General features: G+C 40.1%; 1 protein-coding gene across 7 annotated transcripts in view; it reads left to right on the forward strand.

Moving 5' to 3' along the window:
- Nucleotides 1-21692, forward strand: part of TNRC6C (trinucleotide repeat containing adaptor 6C) — a 178027-nt gene extending 156335 nt beyond the window's left edge. For 6 of the 7 annotated variants that reach the window (XM_090061612.1, XM_090061616.1, XM_090061613.1 and 3 more), the window contains 9 exons: nucleotides 577-808; nucleotides 2525-2692; nucleotides 4062-4253; nucleotides 4390-4533; nucleotides 12096-12212; nucleotides 14428-14622; nucleotides 16065-16135; nucleotides 17533-17672; nucleotides 18842-21692. In XM_090061612.1, the coding sequence (XP_089917738.1) occupies nucleotides 577-808; nucleotides 2525-2692; nucleotides 4062-4253; nucleotides 4390-4533; nucleotides 12096-12212; nucleotides 14428-14622; nucleotides 16065-16135; nucleotides 17533-17672; nucleotides 18842-19202 (1620 nt within the window). In that variant the 3' untranslated portion in view covers nucleotides 19203-21692. The remainder of the gene's footprint in view (nucleotides 1-576; nucleotides 809-2524; nucleotides 2693-4061; nucleotides 4254-4389; nucleotides 4534-12095; nucleotides 12213-14427; nucleotides 14623-16064; nucleotides 16136-17532; nucleotides 17673-18841) is intronic. The other variant, XM_090061614.1, reaches the window with a different exon arrangement.
- Nucleotides 21693-24370: the final 2678 nt, after the last annotated feature.

Here is a 24370-nt window from a genome sequence, read left to right on the forward strand (position 1 = left end):
TCATTGTTACTTATTCCAGCAGTGTTGGCAATCATCTCTGTCTTTTAATGGACTTGATGTTCCACTAATCAGACTAATCTTTCTTAGAGCAATATTGCTGTCTGCTAGCTGCTCCAGTATCTGTCCTCCTATTTCACAGCCTTGGAGACTCTTTAGTTCTTTTCCTAATCATAGATCCACCATGGAGACCAGTCTTTAGGAGCAGCTAGGGGTTCATCTTTAGTTGAGTAGGAAAGGGAAGGTTGGTCAGCTCAAGATTAGGCTCTGTCCTTGCTCTAAGAAGTCGTAACTCTAGAAAAATTGATTCTCCCTTTCAAAAATAAGTTTTGTATTATATGTTGGGGTGTGGCATATGCAAGAAAAATACTGTAAATTGCATGGTTTTATAATAAAAAAGACCTGTGTGATGTGGAATGCAGTTCAGTTTCCCTTCTGTGTAAGAATGCTATCTTACTCTTATTTGTTTGGTTTAAAAGGCCTGAGTATTGTTGCTTCTGCTTAGAAACTGGCGTAGCAAAACCAGGGCCTCTTTGTGCTATCTGTCATTTGTTAATTTTGTTCATTTGTTTTTACCAGGTTGCACGTACAATCAATAACATGCAGCAGCAGATCCAGCAGCACCAGCGCCAGCTGGCCCAGGCACTGCTCATGAAGCAGCAGCCTCCCACTCCACATCTATCTTTGCACCCCTCTGCAGGCAAATCAGCCATGGATAGCTTTTCACCCCATTCCCAGGCTCCCAGCCTCCCTGACCTGCAGACCAAAGAGCAGCAGTCTTCACCGAACACCTTTGCTCCTTACCCTCTTGGTAAGTATTCTTTCATTAAAGCAACCACTCACCAGAGAGAAAGGATGGTGTTTATTTCAATTTTAAGCAACCTACTGCGATCCACATATAAAATACAGTAAAAATCCACGACAAGTATATTCCTTAAATACATGTTTAACGGTTTATACAAAATCATGATGGTCCATGCCCCACATAGTAATAACTTTATAGCTGATGCCCTTAATAGTCTTCCTCAACTCTCTGTCCTAAATGTGAGGCAAAATATCATAACTACTAAGTTAATTATTCTTGGACCTGGTTCACCAAACGAGAAGAACAGTTTCAAGGGCCTGTTAGAGGAGAACTGGTAAGGCATTTCCTGTGTTCCTTTTAAATTAAATTACAGTATAGAAGAGAGGCAAGGATTTCCTAGGGTGATATCTTTTACTGGACCAGCTGTGTAGCTGGGATAGTTATACAAGCTTTTGAATGCAAGGTGTTCTTCATCAGCTCTCTGATCACAGGAAGTCAGGCACAGCATAATGAAACACAACAGAAGAGAAGGGTGGAGAGACATTCTCAGGGTTAGCAGACACACTGTTAGCATAATTTCTGGACCACCACAACTACAACATAGCTCTATACTCTACCATAGTATAGAAAAGGTCATTTCATTTATTTTTGGTAGCAGCATATGGAATAGCTATGTAGTAGTTCCACTAACTGGACAGTGTGCCTTCTCCTAAAATTTACAGCCAGGAGAGTATTTAAAAATGGTCTTGTTTAAAGCTCTTGTGTGGGATTCAGGAACTCAGGATTCTGTTTCTATCAATGCCATTGACTTTACCGTATGATGTGTAGAGCAAGTATCTCTTGCCTCAGTTTATGCTTTATAAAATGCTGTTGCATTTTACCTGTTTCATGGGGTAAATAGGAAAGTAAATGGGTGAAAGCTGGATTTGGTGCTGGTTAACATCACAAGGCAAAAAAGTGTATAAATAAATGAAAGGCCCAAACATGGAAGATTCCTAGCAACTCTCTGCAACCTCTGATTAGTTATCTTTCCAGATCGTACCCAAAAAGACCTGAGATCCCCATCTTGGAAAGACAAAAAAAAAAATCTTTAGAACACAATTTTGATATGAAATGTATTGACTATACAGTGGTATTCATATGTATTTAGTCTTATGTATAATTTCTACATTCAACAATTACATGTCTATAAATAAGACAATACCCTCTGTCATTAGCAAAGGCAGTTTGCTGTTGGTAACTGGTGTGGTAATAATTTTAAAAAGGGTTTGCTACAAAAACACTTATTCTCCAACATAAGGGTTCACAGGAGGGTTGTCAGGGTTAATGTGCCTCAGTAATAGAGTGCTGCGCTAGTTTTCACTTTGGGTTCTAATATACTCTTCCAGCAACTTTGTTCTGGGCCAATTAGGAATATTAAAAGCAGACATGTCATCATCATTTTTAATGCATGACTGCTAGGGCTTATTTTTCTTGAGTGTTTACTGAATTTTGAGGAGTTTTAGCAAAAAGTATAAGTTGGCACTTTTTATATGAGTAAAATCCACTCTGACAGTCAAGACCAGCATATGGCAAAATAACGTACCATTATTCTGTATTAGTGCTGACTGAAATCTAAGTTTCCATTACTTGTTTGACTGGATCTTTAAACAACAAGCATTAATATTTTAAACATTCACGATCTACAGTAATCTGGAAACCTAACCATCTTTCTCCCATTAGCTGGACTGAACCCGAACATGAATGTAAACAGCATGGACATTACTGGTGGTTTGTCAGTGAAGGATACTTCTCAGTCCCAGTCTCGCCTTCCACAGTGGACACACCCTAACTCGATGGATAATCTGTCTAGTGCTGCTTCTTCACTTGACCAGAACTCTAGCAAGCATGGTACGTTGCATCTTCCTTCTTTACCAGTTTGCCATTATGACAGTCGAGTTCTAAGTGTACACAATGACTTTATTGCAGGTATTCTTTCCTAGAGAGGTGACTAAAAACTGGTATAAGTCCCCTTATAGACTAGATATTTAACCCAGTTGTAGTATTGCAGAAGGCAGGGCAGGTGGCATCTTAGAAACTAACTGATTGAGAGGTGCCATCTCCCCTGCCTTATGCAGTACTGCAGCTAGGTAAGTATCTAGTCTGTAAGGGGACTTTCCTACATCATCAGGTGAAATAAAGCATTGCCTATGTCATTTTATGCCTCTCTGGACCAGTTCATCTCTAGTGGGGGTGCCACCCTGCCTTGCCTTATGCTTGGTTTCAGAATAACAGAGCTAACTACCTCTTTTATTTTTTAAAATTCAGCAGTGCACAGAATCTTTTGTCCCTATTCTCACTTGTGTCAGTTCTCGAACCTTAGTCTTTTTTTTATCTTGTGAATGCTGTTCACCAAACGGAGTGTTTAATGACTAACAGACTCTTCCTAGTTGGTGCTTGGTGGCAGGCGTTATGCATGCATCTCTCACAGCTTTCCAACATAACTTGGTCCAAATCTCGTCACCCTTGTCATAACATAGCATTGAGCTTTTCTCGACCAAACTGCCAGTAGAATCCACCTGCGTGAAGGATTTTGAAATGCATGCACTGGGAGCTAGGGAGAGACTGTCAAACTCATTTCACTAAAGGTCACCCAAGTGGAAGGCTATATTGTTTAGCCCCTCTCCTGGCAGAAAAATGCATAAGCCGCTTCTTCTAGTACTTGGGTTATAAGGTACTGATGTGAATGTAGCTGAAGATATTTGAAAAATACTATCTGTGACGCATTTTAATTTTTGTCTGCATTTTCACTTCCAAAGCTTTGGACCTGGTGTTGCTGGTTCAGTTCTCAGAGCTGTGCTCTGTAAATGTTCCTGTGATCTGCGGTTGTGTCAATAGCAATGTGAATTATTTTAATAAAAATGTGTGGCCTGCAAGTATTTCTACCATCTTCATTAAGTTATTGTCCAATAATTCCTAATTGGAATCATCTTACTCATTTGAATTGTCCAGCTTTTTGACAGGTCTTTTCTGAACTGCAATTTGCTAACCTGACAGTCCAGACCACTTTGATGTGCTAGTGAGATTTTAACCAGATACGGTTTTTAGGAATACTAAGAGAAGACTCCAGTGTGCTGTGTTACTCTTGCTGTGTGTCTGTTAATTTTATTTCTTAATTCAGGCAAAGGGAAATAATTACAAATGTAAGTGAAATTGAAAAGGAATGATTAAAAATTAGTCCTGCCTCTAAGCAGTTGTCTTTTTTCTTCATTAATTTCAGGTGCTATCCCTGGAGGTCTAAGTATTGGTCCCCCGGGAAAGTCCTCCATTGATGACTCTTATGGCCGGTACGATCTGATCCAAAACAGCGAGTCACCAGCCAGTCCACCTGTAGCCCTTCCTCATAGTTGGTCGCGTGCCAAAACTGATAGCGATAAAATCTCCAATGGCTCAAGCATTAATTGGCCACCAGGTAAAGAACCAGAACTAGTATCATAAAAATGTTGATGTCATTGAATCTAAGTGCTAGTTTTATTTACTGAATCTCAGCACCTTCTCTCTTGAGGATAAGATTTCATCGGCTCTTGCTTTGGTTATTTTTAAAACAGAATTTCATCCAGGGGTGCCATGGAAAGGACTGCAGAATATTGACCCCGAGAATGATCCTGATGTCACTCCTGGAAGTGTTCCCACTGGCCCTACCATTAATACCACCATACAAGATGTTAATCGCTATCTTCTCAAGAGTGGAGGTACAGTTGTAGTCACAAAAACATGATACATCACTTGATTTACTTTCTTTCCCTCCTTTTGAACATTTTGACTGGTTTTTATTCCCGTTTTTTGAGTAATCTTGGCTAGTAGTGTTACCCATGTGCTGATGAAAGCTGATCTGATAATGCCCATGGTGCTGCTGCTGCTGCTGAACACTAAGTTTATAAATAGTTGTTCCTATGGCAACAAACTGATCTTCTGAACGCACTCCCTGCCACTGAGATACAAATACTGGGCTGTGGACATGTGCTCTGACACAATATGGCATTTCTTGTATTCGCCATTTGTGACGTCACTGCAGGATCAAAAAGGAAGGGATGAAAGATTTGTATCTCCCTTTAACCATCAAAGAGAGGGTTAGGAAAAAATGGTGAACAAACTTACTCTATGCAAAGATTGTCCTTGCTATTGTCCTTCGTCAGGTTTTACTTCAGAGTGAAAAGGGACCTCCCTAACGCACTAAGCCGGTGAACTCCACTACTCCTTCAGATGGTGCCAAGTGGCAGAAAAAGGACCAGATTAATGGTGGCATGGTCGGTTAGTGGTCATTCTACACCATTATATGTAAACGGTCTGAAAATAGTAGCCTAGTAGAGCACTATAACATGGACAACAGAATTATTACCAGGCTTGTCCCAAGGGCCTGTCAGGACTTTAAAATGTAGATTTAGCTATCATAGTCACTTGTGTGTTGTTTGTCCAGATTGTGAATCATAATGGTCATTGAAGCAGGTTTTCCAATCAGAGCTTGACAGGTCAGGGCAAGGGATGTGGAACTTGAAGGGAGAGGTACAGGGTTTTTTATTACATTAAATAATTTTGAGTTGTGTCGCTTACCAGCTGGGAAGCTGTCAGAAAGCAGTCGCTGTTCAAGCTGAAAATTACTGTTTGTTGTGCATGAGTAATATCAAATTAACTTTTTAATGACCCTAACGTGCCTTTCAGGGGAGAGCACTTAAATTTTTAAAAATGATTTTACACTGTTAATCTGGAAAGTTTAAGTAATTCAGCTTTAGTGCAGATTCCCATGCATCCGATAGTTATTTCTTTTGTGTCATCCTAAGATTTTGATGCAAGACAATAAAAGTACACTTGTCCTTTATAAAATAATTCATGGCACTGGATCATGTCGGTTTCTGAATAGTGGAAAAAGCTCTTATGTAGAGTGCTGAAGCTCTTGTGTAGAGATACATATACTCCCTTGAGACGAAGCCTGTGGAAAGCAGTGTCTTGGGTTTACTGACATGTTTCCTTTCTTCATTAGCTTTTTGCTCTATAATTAGCATAAGAGTAAGCACTTTAATGTTAGATTAGTTGTTTAGACAGCTGTTGTTTTTGTTTAGTCTGAGTTGTTTGCCACTGTATTCATTTCAATATATATTTTCAGTTTATGTTCATTGATCGCTCATCAGGTACCTTGGAGTGATTGTTGTGGTACATCTCCAAGACAAGGATTAGATTTGATGCATCTGATACTGCAAAGGTGATACTGGAAAGCCACTATTTCTGATATATTACTATTTGGATGGAAGCCACCCCCAGGAGTAGAGCATCACCAGTACTACCTTTGCCTTCCACATTCAAAAGCCAGCCTAATCCATGGTTTGTTCTGTTACTGGAGAAGTTTTGCAGGATGATCTCCTCTGAGCCAAATCGTGCTGGCGTTTTGGAGTTAAGGATATCTTTGGCACTGGGATATGCTCTGCACTAGTCATGTCTCTTCTCCAGGGTCTCAGAATTCTTCCCCAGGAGCAATATTTTGAGACAAGATTATTGTCAAAAGAAGGCCTTGACATTAAGATTTGGCACTGACTGATTCCTTTGTTATTGGTTTGTCCTTTAATACCAGCAAGATTGAATCAGCTGATGCTTTTGTGATTTGTTCAACTTCTGTTGTCTAGTATTGCCTTTCTCTGTTTTCTGAACGTTCACTCTGTGTTATTGTGGAGCTGAAGTGGGAGATTTATTCTGTATCTTCCCCTTCTCCTTTTGCTTTAGTACACACCATTCCCTATCAGTTTCCAGTGATCTCTCTTGTTACGGTTAGGCAACTGTAAAGTACCATCAGAATTGAGGCCTGTGGTCTGTGGACTCTGTGTTCACCCAGTTGCCTTCAGAAAAAGGAGTTTAAAAGCTTGTAAAACAGCCACCTAGAAAAGAATGGAGTATTTTAGTGACTGCTTCTGTGGACCTGGGAAACAGTCCTCCTTTCCCTTCAGCTCTGTTAACTTTTCTGTGGGGGCCAGTGGTCATCATGTATTCTGATACAGCATAAACTTGCTGCAGGCTTGTGTGAATAGGCCTTCAAAGCAGGGCTAAACCTGTGACGAGAAAGCTTTCAGAAACGTTCTTGCACGTATGTCATCTTCTGTGTCTTCCTTTGGCTTATTTAATCAGTGTGCTCATATGTTTCAGAAAGGCATTCTTCTCACCTCTGTTGTAGTGGCAGGGAGCGCAGTGAATTTATCTATAGAGTATGAAATGCAAGGGGGAGACAGACGTATCATAACCAGTTAGTTATTATCTAAGTCTCAGAAATTTTACAGTTCATAGAAGTGAACTAGCAGGTAGACAGAGAAGTTGTTTTAAGACTTGCTCGCTATTCAGTATTGTGAAGCTTAGAAGCAAAATTAAGATCATTCAGTGGAATGGTGTTTACAGCTAATTGGCTTAAATTTACTTTGTACTTTTCACTGTCTAAAGGGGCAAAATGATTGCACCACATACTAAGAATCTGAATATTTTTGCTCTAGGTTATTTAATATTTTAATCTACTCCAGTTGCTTTAGTTGTTTCAGCAGCCAATCAGAGATCAAGGCAAAGGAAGAAGTGAAATGAATGAGTGTAGCACTCTGCACTCTTAAGCATTGTTTAAGTCCATCTAGCAGCTAATTCCACTTAGTCCATCCATGTTAGAGGCTTCTAGGGCCGTGCAAAGCTTCGGTGGCTGATTCAGTTTGGAGGAGATTTGGCCCAATTTGGGGACCGAATCTTCAAATCTGAATCGAATCGGAAGACCATTTAAAAGCTCTGAATCGATTCGAAACATGTGAATTGATTCAGAAAAGCTTCAGAAAAGATTTGGTCCCTTTGGCGATTTTAGCCATAGACTAAACAGGCAGCTGACACAGTTGCCTCCTATTGATAAGTCTGTTGGGGTAGGGGGACAGGAAGGGGCATGGGGGAGGGAGGGATTGGAGCCAGGGCTGGGACAAGCTGCCCAGCTGGGGCGGGGGGACACGTTACAGGGGGAGGGAGGGTGCGGGATGCGGGTATGGCAGCGCTGGGAGAGGGGGCTCTGCCCTGCTGCCACTTGCCCAGCTTGGAGGGGGAAGGGGGGCAGGATGCGGGCACAGTTCGCTCCAGGTGGAAGGGGACAAGTGGCAGCATGCCATAGCCCCTGCTCCCAGCACTTGCCACGCCCAGATCCCATGCCCCCACACCAGCTGGCAAGTGGGGGTAGGGCATATTCCCTGCAGCTCCCCACACCAGGGCAGAGGCAGACACAGCCAGAGGAGCTGCGGGAGAAGTCCCCATGGCTGCCCTGCCTAGCCCCACCCCCCTCCCAGCACTTTACCAAAAAAAGAGGGGGGAAAGCTCCACACTCAGCGGCTCTGACAGTGGCAGTCAGGGCTTCCAAGGGCTCATGGCAGAGCTGCCCTGAGCAGTGGGGGCAGCAGGGATCGCCCCCACCTGGCACGCATGGCAACTGGCCCATGGCGCAGCAGGGCACCACACACTGCCTGGGAGCTACAGCCGCCACAGCTCCCAGGCAGTGCACAGCGTCCTGCCAAGCCATGCTGCACCTGTGGCATGGGGCAGCTGCTGCGTGGGTGCAGAGCGGGAGAGGCAATCCCCACTGCCCCCCCACAGCCCTGAGCTGTGGCGGGGAGGGCTCTGCCATGAGCACCCAGAGGCCTCAATCACCACTGCTGCAACAAGCATGTGCAGGGATTTTTTGGGGGGTTTTGGGGGTTTTTTTAAGTGCTGGGACCAGGCGGGGGATGGGGCCAGGCAGGGCAGCCATGAAGGCTTCTCCCGTGGCTCCCCCCTGGGGAGAGGCAGGCACAGCCAAGGGAGCCGCAGGAGAACCTGCAGCCGCCTGGCTGTGCCTGCCTCTCCCGGGCCAATCCAAATTGGCACCAAATCTTCTGAAGCTGATTCAGTCGAATCAATTCAAGACAGTGATCCGAATCAAATCACTGTCCTCTAATCAGCCAAATCTGAATCGAATACTTCCCAATTCACAGGGGCCTAGAGGCTACCTGTTCCAAGGTCATATCTTTGTGGACCATACTCTTTTTGGAAATTGAATTTGTTTATCATCACATAACTGTTCTGAGCAAGTAGCCGGCTAACTGCATCATTTCTAGCCATAACAGCACAGAAGGTTTGATGAGATTTAGTCATAGTGAGTCATCCTTCATGCATGGGATTCTGTAGACGTAAAATTAGTTTCACAACTGCATCCTCTTTTGCTTACATGCAGATTGGACAAAACAAGAATATGTCAGTAAATCCCTTGGACCTGGGGGTCGAACTCAAATCAGATGGTAGGCCATATTCCCTGCCAGCAGCCACCACTATTCACCCCCATTGGCTGACTGCTGCTGATTTTTTTTTAATGCCACTGGTGATCAAAAATGGTAAATTCAGCAGCCAGAAGAGATGGAGGGGGTGAAAGGTACCTACCTCTGGCAGTGGCTGTGTTAAACTGCTAGGTGCTGGCCACACTGACACATCAGGCAGTTGCAGTGAGAAACCCCGTAGGCCATTTGACACGCTTGCCTTAGGCTGTCATCTGGGAATAAACAATTTTCTCTTTAATCATCCTCTTTTCCTTTCTGAGCTACTTTGAGGGAGAGTCGTGGTTATTTCCCTATTCTTTAGACTTCTGTCTGTTGCCTGTCTTGAGGGGTGACTTGGCATGGCTGTCTGAACTCTTCACCTTCTTTCTGAGTGTTTAATTCTCCTATTGTCTATCCCATCACCTGCCTACTCTTTTGTTTGGTGCAAGGCAGATGGTTTAATGTCCACCTCACCTTCAGTGGCTAGACACTGTCCCTGGAAAGCTTCGTACTTCACCTGCAATGATGAATAAGAGGAAGTACGCTAAGACTCATTTGGAATACAGCCAAGTCTATTAGGTGTTCTTAAAGACTTCCTAATTTTTCATCAACTGTTTTGAGCTATAACTGATCCTATTATTTTCTGTTTAAAAGGTCAAATGTAATAGAAGCCATCTGAGAGTGATAAGCTCTGCTTACACAATTGACAAAAGGAGAAAGAAAGATCATTTACCAAGCTATTGTATTGTCAGTATGGTTTTTAAATTCCTATCATTCTCTTCTTCCTCTGAGTCGTCTTTTGTAGATTGAGTACATACAAGGAGGACGATAAACTCCTATTAACATGATTCCTCAGTTTGAAGGTTCAATTCTGCAGGGGAGCATGATTGTAATGCCAACTCTTAACTTTTGAGCGAGCTCTGGGTCAATGGCAAGAGCCCATTGCATTCCAAAGAAGATTGATATGTACTGACAGTCTGCTGTGGGAGCTTTGTTACTCATTTTTATTTAGACTGTGCCCTTAGTTCATTATTCTAAAGAGAAGAGAAGACTGAGGTGGGATTTGATAAGTCTTCAAATACCTGAAGTGAGATAATTAAGAGGATAGAGATGGCCTTTTCTTTGTGGATGTAAGTGACAGGACTAGGAACAATGGCCTCGAGATGCAGCAGAGGAAATTTAGGTTGGAGATTAGGAAGAGTTTTTAACTATGAGAGTGGTCAGGCATTGGAACAGGCTACCTAGAGAAGTTGTAGGATCTCCATTTCTGGAAATTTTCAAGAGCAGGTTAAAGAGACCCTTGGCTGGGAAGGTTTTAGTCAACGATAATCTGTCTTGAGCAGGGGACTGGACTAGAAGACCTCCTGAGGTCCCTTAAAGCCCAACTTTCTTATGATTCTACTTATGAAATATTTTGATGCCAAAAGTCTAGATGTGCTAAATTTAATTAGAAATAAAATTAGTCAAGTTTTAGTGGGTTAGCTTCTGTGGGCTGCTTAAATGTTATAAACTTCAATATTTTTAATAAAGATACAGAAGCAAATGGTTGGTGATAGTTGCAAGTCACAACACTTTTATTAGACAGAAAGATGACTTTATATGTTCTCAGTTGAAGGCATTAACTGGCCCATCCTGTGCTCTGCTGGTCTGCAGTTCCCCCACCACCTTCTGTGTAGGAGCCGCAGCTCCAGCAGTGGGGACAGCAGAGCAGCAGTGCAGGAGCAGAGGCCGGAGTTTCACTGCTGCTGGGGAATGTGGCATCTTTTTTCCCCGAGAACATGCATGTCGTGTAGTCAAAAAAGGAGATGAATCCCCCACTCAGCAGCAGCAAACCTCCAACTGCTGCTCCTGCATTGTACACCATTGCTGCTTCTCTGCCCTTATGCTTTATGCGGGGGGGGGGGGAACAGTAATGCCCAGAGATGGAAAGGAGAGTAAAGCACCCCTACCAACTCTGTTCTGGCACACCCCTCCCCCTCACTCTCTCCTCACCCCTGCCTTAGGTAGTGCCTGGGGCTTGTGCCCTGTTTGCCCACCTAGCATTATGTCACTCAGTACATATATATGAATGTACACAAATAGTATGCATATCTGCATTTTGGAAGATAGAAATATGTTGAAAGACAGCTTGATTTTTCTTTTCCTTGACTGCTCAGGTGGAGGCTGTCTGTTCATAGTCTCTTATCCTTCATTCTGAGTATCCTGAAGATGTTTGATTTCCTGTTAAACTTTTTTTTTCGGTGTATGGCATATTTCTTTTATTAGCCAGTAGGGAAGTTTTGAATATGTGTCTACCATTTTGAAGAGGCAGCTTGACAGCAAGATCCTAATTTGTTGTGTGGTTTAATCTTATTGCATGTTGTTATAATAATGATATGCCATCCAATGTGGTATTAAAATGCTTTATACTTACAGCTCCTTTGATACAGCTAATATAAGAGACTGTTAGCACTGGCTTTATCTACAACAGAGTAGTTTGCAAACAATCTAATGGTATTTGTGGGTGTTAGGCCATGGAAGAGTGTTTATCTCAGCTATTTAAGATAAATCATCATGGATAAGAGGTCAGTTTTTAGTATACATTCACGTTCATCTAGAGTTGCTGTTGCTTGGGTGAGCTTAGAAAGAATATTATGAATAATATGAGTCCATTCCTTGGGAACTAACAGTTTCTCTGAGATTCCCAAGATCAGAACATACTAAGAGAAATCCAGAATTTATTTTCTGCATGGGCACCAATGCATTTGCCAGTTTAGCAGCTTTTATTTCTTTTTTTTTTCAATACTAAAGAGGTCTGCTTCACTTTATCATGCTACCTATAACATTTCATTCCTAGACTTCAGAGACCAGTGTGATTAGCAGAAATACCTTGCATGGTTTGTATTTGCACATAATGTAGTTAGACTTGCTTTATGCAGCAGCAGACACCATTTTGCCCATCTTTCTTAGTTGCTTCTTTGCTGGTTCTGCAGGGTCATCCCCAACATCATCTCAGAATGCCACGCTGCCTTCATCGAGTGCCTGGCCGCTTAGTGCCTCCGGCTACAGTAGCTCTTTCAGCAGCATTGCATCTGCACCTAGCATTGCAGGTACGAAAAAATGGCCTTTCTACTTACATCTTCCCACTACATTCCCAAAGAGAAAAGGCCCTGAAACAGCACTTTCCTGTGGTTGTAAGAGTAGTAGTATTACAGATGTACTGCACATTTTTTGAGCATTGTGTTGCTCCCACTAGGTGACTCCCCTGGTAGCTCTGCAGTGGTGAGCATTCAAATAGGGTGTGTAGTACAATGAAAACCTAAGAAATTGTGCTAAGTGAAAAATGTATTCAGGCCACAAAGCAGGCTACTTATTTAGGCACCCAGATCTTTTCAGCAAAGCTGTTTCACTACATCTAAAAGGAAGAATATTTTTCCTCTCCAGCAGTACAGGGTGATCTGAAAAGCACTGCTAATAAATTCACTTTCAAAAATAAATAAATTCCAGTCCTGCTAATTCCTAGGAAATAACTTAGAACTAGGTTGTGCTTTAACTATTCAGAAGGCTAAATAGGAAGAGGTTTAATAGCTGCTTTAAAGGTCTCTCCTGACATCTATCTTTGAGCACAGCAAACACATAATGATGCCATCTTGTCTGCCTGAGTCTGTAGACAGTCCCAAAATAAACCATAAATTGTGCCCCTTGCTTCTCAAAGAGCTGTTGACTTCAAAGCATCACACTTCTCCCAGTGTCAGAAATGGACTCTCAGCTAACCAGCTACCTAAACGTCTAGCTTGTCCCCTAACAATTATTATAATGCAGTTCAGCATTATTAATACAAACTGCAGTGTGCTGCAGGCTGGAAATGAGAAGCCTGAGTCAAATAAATGTATTATTATATAAAAACACCCAAGGGCTACTGCACCAATTGTATTATTCATTTTTATATGTGATAAATTAAAAACCTCAACTCTTTAATTTAAATGAAGCTGCAGCATCTAGGGGCTTTACTGACTAATTCAGGTTCACTTTGTCAGAAAGCCAGAGAAGGAGCATTATCTGAAATGTTCTACTACAAGGAAGTGAGAGAAGTGGCTTATTTTTCTCTTAATTTTATCTGCAACACATTTCTGCTTTGTTTGCCTTTTCTTTTTTTTTTGCTACTACATCTAAGCTGTGTGTTTAACCCCATGAGAAGCAATGACATGGCAACATCTAACCTATTAATGTGCATTTGTCATGTTAAATTACAAATTCTGAAAATCTTACTTGACAGTGTTTCGTGAGCAGTATTGCTATGTTCCTTTTGTCACTGTAGTTTATACAAAAACATGGAACTGATTGTCCTCTCACTTGATACCAGTTTTACTCCTCAGCAAATTCATTGATTTAAATGAGGGTGACCCAATTTTGGTGTTGTGAGAGAGGAATCAGGCTCTATGTTTGGTACTTACATTGCTGCAAGAGGCAGGCACAGGGATATGTAAGATTAAAAGTGAAATATTTCTAGGATGATTTTTGATGTTTTATGTTGTGTCGGTAATATCTACAACTTTAGGTTCTTTCTGTTTTATTTAGATTCTTTTTTTTTTTCATAAATACTTAAAAGATAATTTATATTTTAATTGTAAGTGTTTGTCTTTATCAAGCATAATATGCTTGATAAAGCCCTGGTTTGTGAGGAATTGCAATACAAGTGATCACAATACTTTTTAGAGAAATGAACACAGGTTTAAAAGTATAACACGATGGACAATAAATCTGCAAAACGAGAAGATTGTGGTACAAGGAGTTTTTCATATGAAAATTGTTGGTCTCAGTGTATGAGGGCTTGAAAATACTTCCCCCTTCTAGGTGTTCTTGAATCCGCTAAATACTGAATGTACTTGAGAACATAAGTACATGTCAGTGTCGTCTTTTAAATAAAACGTTGCCTGTACTTGCTTGGATGCAGAAAGTGGGTAAACTTCATTGCGTGAACATTTGAGCTAAATAATTTATGAAGTGTTTATCAGTTTCTGTGTAAGTAGACTGAGGTAATCAATCTTATTCTCTGGTTCTTGTCCTTTATGAGCAAGAGAGTGCTAGGAGGTACAACAAGGGGGATATGTAATCCATATGCAGATTAAATTCTCTAAGTACAAAGGTCCCTCGGTTGCATTCAGTGGTGTATAAGTTCACTGTAAATGAAATTGATGGCACTGATGCTACAAAAGACTATTCCAGTTCTACTATAAGGACCGTGACTTGAGGATTAGCTGTAATAAAGACAGTCAAATTGTTCACATTTCAGCCTAAAAATGCATGAAAATTTCTCTGTTGCAGGTAAATTGTCAGACATCAAGTCTACATGGTCGTCTGGCCCAATCTCTCACACACAGGCCTCTCTATCCCATGAACTTTGGAAGGTACCCAGAAACACTACTGCTCCTACAAGACCACCTCCAGGCTTAACAAACACCAAGCCATCATCTACCTGGGGTGCCAGCCCACTGGGTTGGACCAGCTCTTACTCCTCTGGTACTTTTATGACGTTTTACTATAATGCTTTGCCTTCCTCCTTTATGCTATTCTCTATGGTACAGAAGCATTGTACCCTCTGGCTCCAATGCTATGCTCCAGCCACATGCGGTACAATAAATGTAGGGTTAAACAACTTTGGAGATGAAAGGTACATTTTATTTTCTGAGATTTCCAGATGGTTTCAAACAAAATAGTCATCAGTTGGTCAGACTAGTGCGAAAAATAAATTTTGTTGCCAAATGGTTTGCTATTTTATAAACCCTTTGCTTTTGTTTAAATAGTTTGAAACTTTCTTTCCTATTTTGTGGCAGGTATCCTCTGAATGGTTCTAAGATTTCAGTTTTACCTAATTAATCAGTATTATTTGACAAGGAATGTATATACGCACACACAGAGTGAGCAGAGATGCACAGTGTCCAAGACCTAATTATCCCATCACTTGCTTTAAGCAGTTGATCAGATGATGGAGTCCCAGAGAATAGGTCTAATTTGCTTCATGAACATTCTCTTTCTCTAGATATCAGCATTTAATTTAGTCACAAATAAAGGGGGGGGAAACCTATATACTCTGCATTTGTTCACAGAAGTCTGCTTCAAAAATAGCCGTTATAGCTAATAGCTGACTGTTTTATCAGTGATCTTCCCAAAAGGCTGGTGATTCTTGGCTCTTCATGACTGCCACCATTCAAGTGTCTGTTTTTTGTTTGGAAACCTCCACCTCATAGGAACATAGTAATGCTGCCAAGATTTCATTTGCAGCCTTCCTTTGGTCATCCACTGTCTGAAGGACTGCAGTTTTTCTAATGCCAGTAGTAAATGTCATGGCCATATATTTTCTTCCTGTAAAATACCAGGTTGAGGATGGAGAGGTAGATTTTGCCAGTTGTGTTCCCATATCTGAATGCAGAGCACGGTCAATATAGAAATTTTCCTGCTATGAATAAAAGCCAGATACGAATAATGTATCATTGGTGATGTAGCAATATATTGCAGTTCTGTAAAAGTTAAAAGATGTAAAATATTAGCAACCAACAATCTGAGATTTCAGGGATTTGTGTTGCTTGTAAAATGTCTTGTGGTTATTTCTAATGTAACCTGAAAGACATTTTAGTGACATACATGCTTTAACCAGTATGATGCTCTGAGAGTCATTCATGGAAGAAAAATTTCAGAAATGTGAAAAATACACAGATCCTTTAAAGTCAGCTGGGACAGTGTGAGGAGCATTCTGCTTCAGCGGGTAACCCTTCTTTCAGAACAAGATAGTTAAACAGGTTGGAGGATAAATGGCCTGATTGGTTGCTAATGTGCAAGTTTGCAGTAGCAGTTGTTTTGCTGGTGTGTTGTATCCTGCATGTTATATATTCTGTCATCAGAATCAAACTCCAAATTTGCTTTCACTAGGTCCTAAAACATTCATTTCTCAATTTGTTGTATAGGTTCTGCATGGAGTACTGACAACTCAGGAAGAACAAGCAGCTGGCTGGTTCTCCGAAACCTCACACCCCAAGTAGGCAGAATTACATGACTTATTATACAAACAGCCATGTCATATTTAATTGATGGTTGAAAGAAAGCTTATTAGCCTCAATAGTTTTGCTCAGATTTAAGGAAAACGTGGGGTGCTGACAGAACAGATGTTTTATCAAGTGATCAGCCCCCTGAAAGCACTCTACAGCCATGCCCTGACAGATGCACACAGCTGCAGAGTGCTTTAAAAGTGCCCAGTTGCACAACAAATGATCCCTCATTATATGAGTGTGCAGATGAAAGTGCTTCAAAGTGGAGTGCCTTCATTAACTTCTGTCAGTGCCTGCCTGGGAGCAAGGCTGGGCTCATGTGGCCCAGCCCTACCCCCAGTGCTGTCTTCAGGATGGGATGGGGGGCAGGAGGAGCTTGGTGTGAGGAGGCTGAGCTTTGCCTAGCCTCTGCTGGAGGGTTGGGGGTGGAGGGGCAGATGAATTAAAGCCCACACCAAGGTGCTCCAAAATGGAGCTCGATCCCTCACCCACCCAGACCCAAGAGAGAATATCTGTTGTGTCAAGGGGATCGCTGTAACTCATGGCACTTCCTGTGAAGTGCCATGAGTTACAGTGGAGAACCACACATCTATCAAGGCTTGTAATTTCATCTGCATGGCAGTAATAGGTTGCTGCATAGTTGCCATAATGCTTTTAATGAAGTATACTATATATTTTTATTTAGAACTGATATTTAACAGGATCAAATATCCTTTGGAGCAGGTTTTTATGAGCAAGGAGTTACTTAGAGGTTAACAGTTGCTTGGATAATATCGATGCGCTCCATATGGATTGTTTTGATAGAATGAAATGCAATGGGTAACTTTTCACCAGAAAGAATTCGAGTTCTCAAACTGCTGTCAAATCAAATATGAATTTTATGCCTATGTGTTAGCCATCCAGTGTGCACCATTTTTGTATGAAAGTTTGATGTATGAATGGCCTTTGGGGCATAATTCAAAGATTTAAAATCCAAGTTTACTATGCTTTTATTACTCTTTTTAGTATCTGTAGTCTGTCGGTTCCTCCTGTTTGGCCAAAGTGCCGATCATATGGAGAGGCTTAAGACTCAGAATATTGAGAGAGCAGTATTTTAGGGCTATAAACTATTTATGAACATTTAGACTCTTCTCCCACCTTTATAGGCTTTGGATAATAAATATCATTTTTATTCCTTCAACCTGGCAGGTTCTGTGTTGAGCCACAGAAAGAATCAGAGTTCTAGATGGAGGCAGTGATTTGTCAAAGTCCATTTCTTTCGTTAGAGAAACACCATTGTCCTTTTCATTGCATGCCTTTTTTGTTTATCATTTAAAGCCTCTTCCATTAGTAAATATAGTGAGGAAAATCCCAGAAGAATCAACGTCTTTTCCCTTTCTCTAATTAGATTGATGGTTCTACACTGCGGACACTGTGTTTGCAACATGGCCCTCTAATTACATTCCACCTGAACCTGACTCAAGGGAACGCTGTGGTCCGATACAGTTCCAAGGAAGAAGCAGCCAAGGCCCAGAAGTCTCTGCATATGTACGGTTTTTCTCCTCTTTTCCTTTTCTCATAGGTAGAATTTAGCATGGGGGGAACTCTGACACAGTGTTGTTGAGGTCAGAAGCTTAATGTAGGTTAAAAAAAGAATTTGATTTTTATTTGAATGAGAACTTCGGTAATATTAGGAAGGATTAAAAATATAAAGAAATTCTCATGGGTCAGGGGTATGTGAGTCAAACCACCAACTCCTGAAGGTTGAAAAGAAGTGTATTTTGTTGGCAGATACGGTAATTGCAACGTAAAGTACTTTTCTCAGAAGCTTCTGGTGCTGACCACTGCTACAGATAAGATACCAGGGTAGCTGTACAACTGACTTACTCCATTATGGTAGTCCCTGTGTCTTAACATATAGCAATAACAGTCACTCTGTTATGTACAGTTGCAGTTAGCCTTCCACTATGATACTGATCAGGTAATTGCAAAAAGTCTATGTAATAAAGAGAAGTATTAAGAATGATATACATAGCGTTGTTTTTTGAAGTGTTGACTTTCGCTTAATTACCGTTGAAACATTCAGAACAAACGTGAAAAATCACCCTTCAATTAATGATATCTCTTGAGATCTGGAATCCTGAACAGAAAGAACTGTAGCCAAAGGAGTTAGCCATGCTCTAAAATTAATACATGAATTTAAAAATAAATGTACATTTTAAATGTACACAGAGAACACTCCTGATTGTTCTTGAGGCTTTAGAGAAATCCATAAGAAGAGTTTTGGACAATAACAAACAGAATAGATCTGTACTTCTCAGAAGAATCACAACTGAGGTTTCGCCAAGTATATTGAGTATATATACAGAAATATTGTTTTATGTTGTATATATTACATAATTTTTTAAAATTGTACTAAAACTGGTAACTGCTATGCTGTATCAGTACATTAGGTCTAACTCATCTGTAAATTTTGCAACTAAGGAGAGTGGGCATAGGTGTGCACACACATGTATGTAATTGTGAAATAGAGGGGATTACTGAGATGAAACTGAATAAGGATAGGATTTCTAAAGTGTTGCAGAGTGAACCTAATTTTGTTGCCCATTCCATTCAAAATGAAAATGGGTTTCGCAGTTTTGGAAATCTCGTGACACTTCTGAAAATAATGTCCTTCACATTCTTTTCCTTCACCTTGTTGTGTTGTTTGTTGTTAGGTGTGTTTTAGGAAACACTACCATCTTGGCTGAGTTTGCTGGTGAAGAAGAAGTAAACCGTTTCTTAGCACAAGGCCAGCCACTGCCACCCACCTCCAGTTGGCAGTCCAACACTGGAACCAATCAGACTCGCTTGGGCTCTACAAGCAGCTCTCATGGATTGGTGCGGAATGATGCAGGCCACTGGAATACTCCTTGCCTGAGTAGCAAAGGGAGCAGCGATCTGCTTTGGGGTGGGGTCCCTCAGTACTCAAGCAGCCTTTGGGGGCCCCCAAGCACCGACGATGGCAGGGTTATTGGAAGCCCAACACCTTTGAATACCCTGCTCCCAGGTGATCTTCTCAGCGGGGAGTCTATCTAGGAAACAAAAGAAACAAAATGGAAAAAACAATCATCAGCACTAAAGGAAAAAATTGTAACCCTTTCCAGTCCAGGGCTTCACGAAGAATCCAGCTTTAACAGATCAGACTGGCAGCCCTTTTTAGTACCTCTGTCCAATATCAAATATGAAACTGCAGAAGTCCTTGTGAACTGTTAATGAAACAGTATGGGCTACATTTGGTCAGTGTCACATGCTAATGACAGGTTTTATTTTTTCATGGCTTTTTATTTTATGTTGTCTTTTTATGTTTGTATGGTGTTTTTAAACAAAGTATAAAAGCTGCTTAGAATAGGTCTATCATGAAGGGCACTTTTCAGAAATTTGGGCTGGAAAGGGTTATTTTATCAACTTTGAGGGGAGGGGGGAAATGAAAGCCTATTTAAAATGAGCCTGTGACTATTATGCACATTACCAGAGGCGGACCCAGTAATCAGAAGGGGGAGGAGTGTGATATTTATCATTGGTACAGAAAAGTAATGAATCTGAATGGTAACTATTGACTGTACAGATTGAATTGGGGGGGGGGGGGGGAATCTCTGTGTCCACTACTCCCATGGATCTGCCTATGCACATTACCCTTGTTTCATTACTTTGTCATGTAATTTTTTTTTAATCCCAAAAATATAAAAAGTTAAAAAAAAAAAAAAAACATATCAAACATGCAAATACTTGAATCCAGCAGGCCAATAACAAAATGTGAACACTTTCTAAGTCTAATTATTACACTTCCAGGTTGGCATCCATACACAAAAAAACAGGCTCTAGGAATTTTTTTTAAGTTCATACTATATGTTTGTGTTGGAACAGATGTGCATGTATGAGTGTGCTTGTGTGTGTGTGTGTGTGTGTGTGCGCGCGTGCGTGCCCGTGGGACTTAACAAAAAGTGTGAATTTTTTTTCCTTTTATTCAGTATATGCTTTTTATTTGCTCATTGGTCAAATGTTTAATTGTTATTAGCTTCTAACTTTGCACTGAGTGTCCGCAGCCCTTCTTGTAGCTAATTCTATACATTAAAAAAAAAAAAAGAAAAAGAAAAAAAAATGAAATTGATAGGAGGGGCCGGCGACAATTCATGTGTAAATGTTTACTCAAGGACTCTTATCGCATTTTAAAATTACAGTGTGTATCTCTGGAGAATAATATGTATATCTACCTTTAGCAGCTTTTTATTGTGGACTAATGCAAGAAAATTATTACCGGAGTATTGCACCATTTTTCCATTCGGAATATAAAGATTAAAAAAATACTCTTGTTGAACTGTGGCCATAGATACTTGTAAAGAGTGGATAGTTCCCCTGCAAGCAGGAACAGAAACAAGCACTTGGACATAGGTTTTGACTGCTTTTGGAGGGGCCAGCAGTTTTGGCTCCCACCTGTTTACAGACCTTTTTTTTTCTCCTTCAACCTTTAAAATAAAAAAGGAATTAAAAAAAAAAAAAAAAGACTTCCATCGTAAAGAAACCTATTTTCAGAATGAAGATATGCTACTTCAGAGCTCTGGGATTGAACAGTGTTGTTGTATTATCCTTTTCTTTGGCCATTGCTGTGTACTATTTTTTGTTGTTGTTTTTCCTCCTCTTCGTCAAAGTGGCGAAACTTTGTGATCACTATCTTGCACATGGTGGAAGATGTCTCAGGAAAGCCGGGTTTCCCGAGGAGCAACTCCACACCATTTCATGTATTTTTAAAACCCAACTCCTAGCACTGAAGATATTATTAAAAAAACAAAATTAAAAAAAAAAACAAAGTAAGAGACAGTAAGAAAGAAGAAAATACCTAATCTAATGTGTAGCAGTTACATATTTACCAAATAATGGACTCAAAAGAAATAGATGTTTGAAGAGTGCTTTATATATTAAAAATTGCTTTATGTTTAAAGATCAATGTTTTTGATTGTTTTGAAAGGAAGAAAGACAATGGAATAACATACCCTTCAAGTATGTTTTAAAAAATTATATGAACATTGTGCTCCCTGCCTGCTTGGATCAGGAAACTTGTGCATTACATTTTTTTTGGAAGATTAGCTTTTTAATGGTTTTATCAGATAAAAAGGGTCCTGCAAGAATGCAAATCAACAAAAGCTGGTTTTATAGAGGATCATGAACTATGCACAAACTGGGTTCAAGACTTGTTTTTTTTTCTCAAGTTTTAGTAGTGTATTTAGCTGAATAACCTTTCCTCAGAGTAATTGCATCTCATTGCCATTACACGCATTCTACATATATATTTTATATATATATATATATATACACACACACACACCTATATAAAATATGTATGTGTGTATGTGCGTGTTTACATACAGTGCATACAATTTTCCATGCTGAAGTTTAGCATTGAGTTGTAGAAAAACTCCTGATATTTTAAAATTGGGGATGGAAGTTAAAGTTTCTGTTTAATTTTTTTGCCTTTAATTTTGAATTAAAGATGTCTGTAACTCTGAGATTAAAAAAAACACAAAAAAAACATTTGTGGCTTTTAATGTTATTTCTCCTCATAGAATGTGATTGTTAAAGAACATGCACCGAAAGTTGCTTTCAAGAGTACGAAGATTCTTTGAAACTTAATAAATTGCAGTTTTTTCTTCGCTGTTCAAATAAATGTGTATTTTTCTTTTATACAGGGGTTGCTAAAGTATTTTGCTAAATCTGTCAGTTACTTTGCAAAGCAAGGCTATTTTTTTCAATATTAATGAAGAGTTAAATGTGAAACCAGGCAAATCACTCCTGTTAAAGTTTCATCCCATAAATATATATATGCATATTGATGATTGCTATCTCATAAGCTTCTGCTATTAGCACTTTGCATATCATGTTAAGAACATGTGGTATATAAAAAAGCACATCTTTATCACCTTTTTATTAGAACTATAGTTTTTTTTCTTTAGCCTTTTTGCCTTTTAAAATATTGTGGATGAATTGGTAGAGCCTCTGAGCATAGTGGTCCACCACTGCCATTCTACCTCCATAGCCTCAGCTATTCTATGCTTAGATTTCTCTGGGTCAGAACTGCCTGTCATGCCTCATTTTGTAATGGTAATTTTGCAAAGTAAGTAAATAGTCAATGACAAAACAGTTTGAAGGCACCTCTCAAATTTGCCATTCACGTTTTGAAACCAAGAGTCAGATTCTAACTTAACTGTAAATCATTGTCATTCCACTGAGTTCAGTCAAGCTATGGTGGTTTACCCCAATTAAAGATCTCACCCTCAGATTTCCAGTACTGCAAGATTGGGATGTGAAACCAGACTACCTGTTTGAGAAACAAAAATGACTTGTTACATCTTAATAAAATAATTCAGAGCATCTAAGAGCTTTGAAGTTTGAAATAGTGGAAAGACTCACAATAGCACTGTTATTCTAGCCTAGCTTTCTAAAAATGCAGTGGCCACTGTGACAAGTATTTTGTGGAATTAGGTTTTATCTCCCCCCATTACAAAGATGAGGGTTTGCAAAGTAGCTGGGGATATATATAACTGCAGCAAACAGCTGTGCAGGACTGCTGAGGTGCTCCAGCTGTTTGCTGAGGCTTTTATTTCAAAGAATACAGACCCTCTATTTGGGCCTGCTGAGGGCTCCAGTAGTTTGGAGAAACAGCACTCTTGGAAGTAAAAGCCACAGCAAACAAATGCTTTGTCTTTAATTTAGCAACCACTCTGGATTAAGTAGGTTTGTGAACCATCCAGGCATTAATGATCTCAGTTCTACTATATTAGTGTGCAGTCTACTCTGAACATACTTAAGATAGCTAGCTCTAGGCCCATGTTTCTCATTATGCTGATACCTGAATCTTTTTATTATTACTTTTTATCCATCACCTCAACTGTAAGGACAGAGGATATCTAAATACCTTATATAAATGTTATGTGTGGTTCTTTCACTGTTTTCTGTGTCCAAAATGGGTTTCCTGCCCCCTTTTTTTCCTTGCTGAAGAGAGGTTTGCATTGCATCTCTTGGAAGAGAGCTCTGCCTTTCCTTTTCTTACCTCCCTTTCTTGCCTGGCATTCATAATGAAAGTTCAACAACAGTTTTTCACTTTCATTTGCCAAGACAACAGCATCCCTCAGAGACCCAGATGTTTCAGCCAGGAGAGTTAGATTTTTCAGCCCAGCAGAGATGGTTTCTTACAAATCAAAGTTAATTTTAGAAATTATCCATCCTGTCAATGCAAGAAAATAAGTTAGCTTTTGGCCATAATTTATCAGCATCAGTGCTTGTTATTACTTTCTTTTTTCATTGAGCACATTCCTAGCTATTTTATTAGTGATATTAAATAGTCATATTTAACTACTTTTAATAATAGATTATATGTTCAAGAAACATTCACAATAACACACATCAATAGATTTTTTTGCTTCCATCTAAGTTGCAGTTACCTTCTGTAGCACTTCTATTGCATGACTTCATGTCTTCTAGACCAAGAACATTACTCTTTCATAATTAGTCTGAAACAGTCAAACTTCCTCTTAGTGATTTGCTTAGTTTGCGGACGATACTGGCACAGCAGATTTATTTTGCTATCTCTGCTTCCAAAATGCATGGTCATCTTTGATGAATTCAATATATGATTGTGTACATGAAGAGGCATTTTAATTACAAAAATGTATATGAATATTTATGTATGTTAAGGTTCATCAGAGTCGGGAGAATCTGTAAACTGAATTGAAACCTCTAAGGTTGGGTCATGGGCAGCTATGGTGTGGAGTATCCTTGTAATAATGGAGCAAAAACCCACCGTGGTGACCTGTAAGGACCGTCTCATAATACTGTATATGAACTGCTGCTAAATGTGTTAGAATTGGTGCATTGTAAAATGACGGCTGTAACTAGTTGTGTCACTGTACTGATGCTGAATGTACAATCTCTTCACAGTTACTTCTGTGGTTTTCAGGAGGGCATTCTAAAAACAGGGCATCGAGATCAAATGAACTCTGTTTGTAGATGATGGATGCTTACTTTATCCTGTCCTCCCCACACAAAAAAGCCCTGCTGGTAACTCCTTGAATTGTACAGAAATGTTAATGATTCCTGATGCTGTTCTGGGAAAGAAATTATAAAAGTCCATAATCTGATCTAAGATTGCACAGGCCCATTTAGGGTCCCCAGAGGTCCCTAGGGCTAGGGACCCTAGGTTTTTGCATCATGCT

This window comes from Crocodylus siamensis, chromosome 8 (genome assembly GCF_052110815.1).
Source record: "Crocodylus siamensis isolate JL-2025a chromosome 8, ASM5211081v1, whole genome shotgun sequence".
NCBI lineage: Eukaryota > Metazoa > Chordata > Crocodylia > Crocodylidae > Crocodylus > Crocodylus siamensis.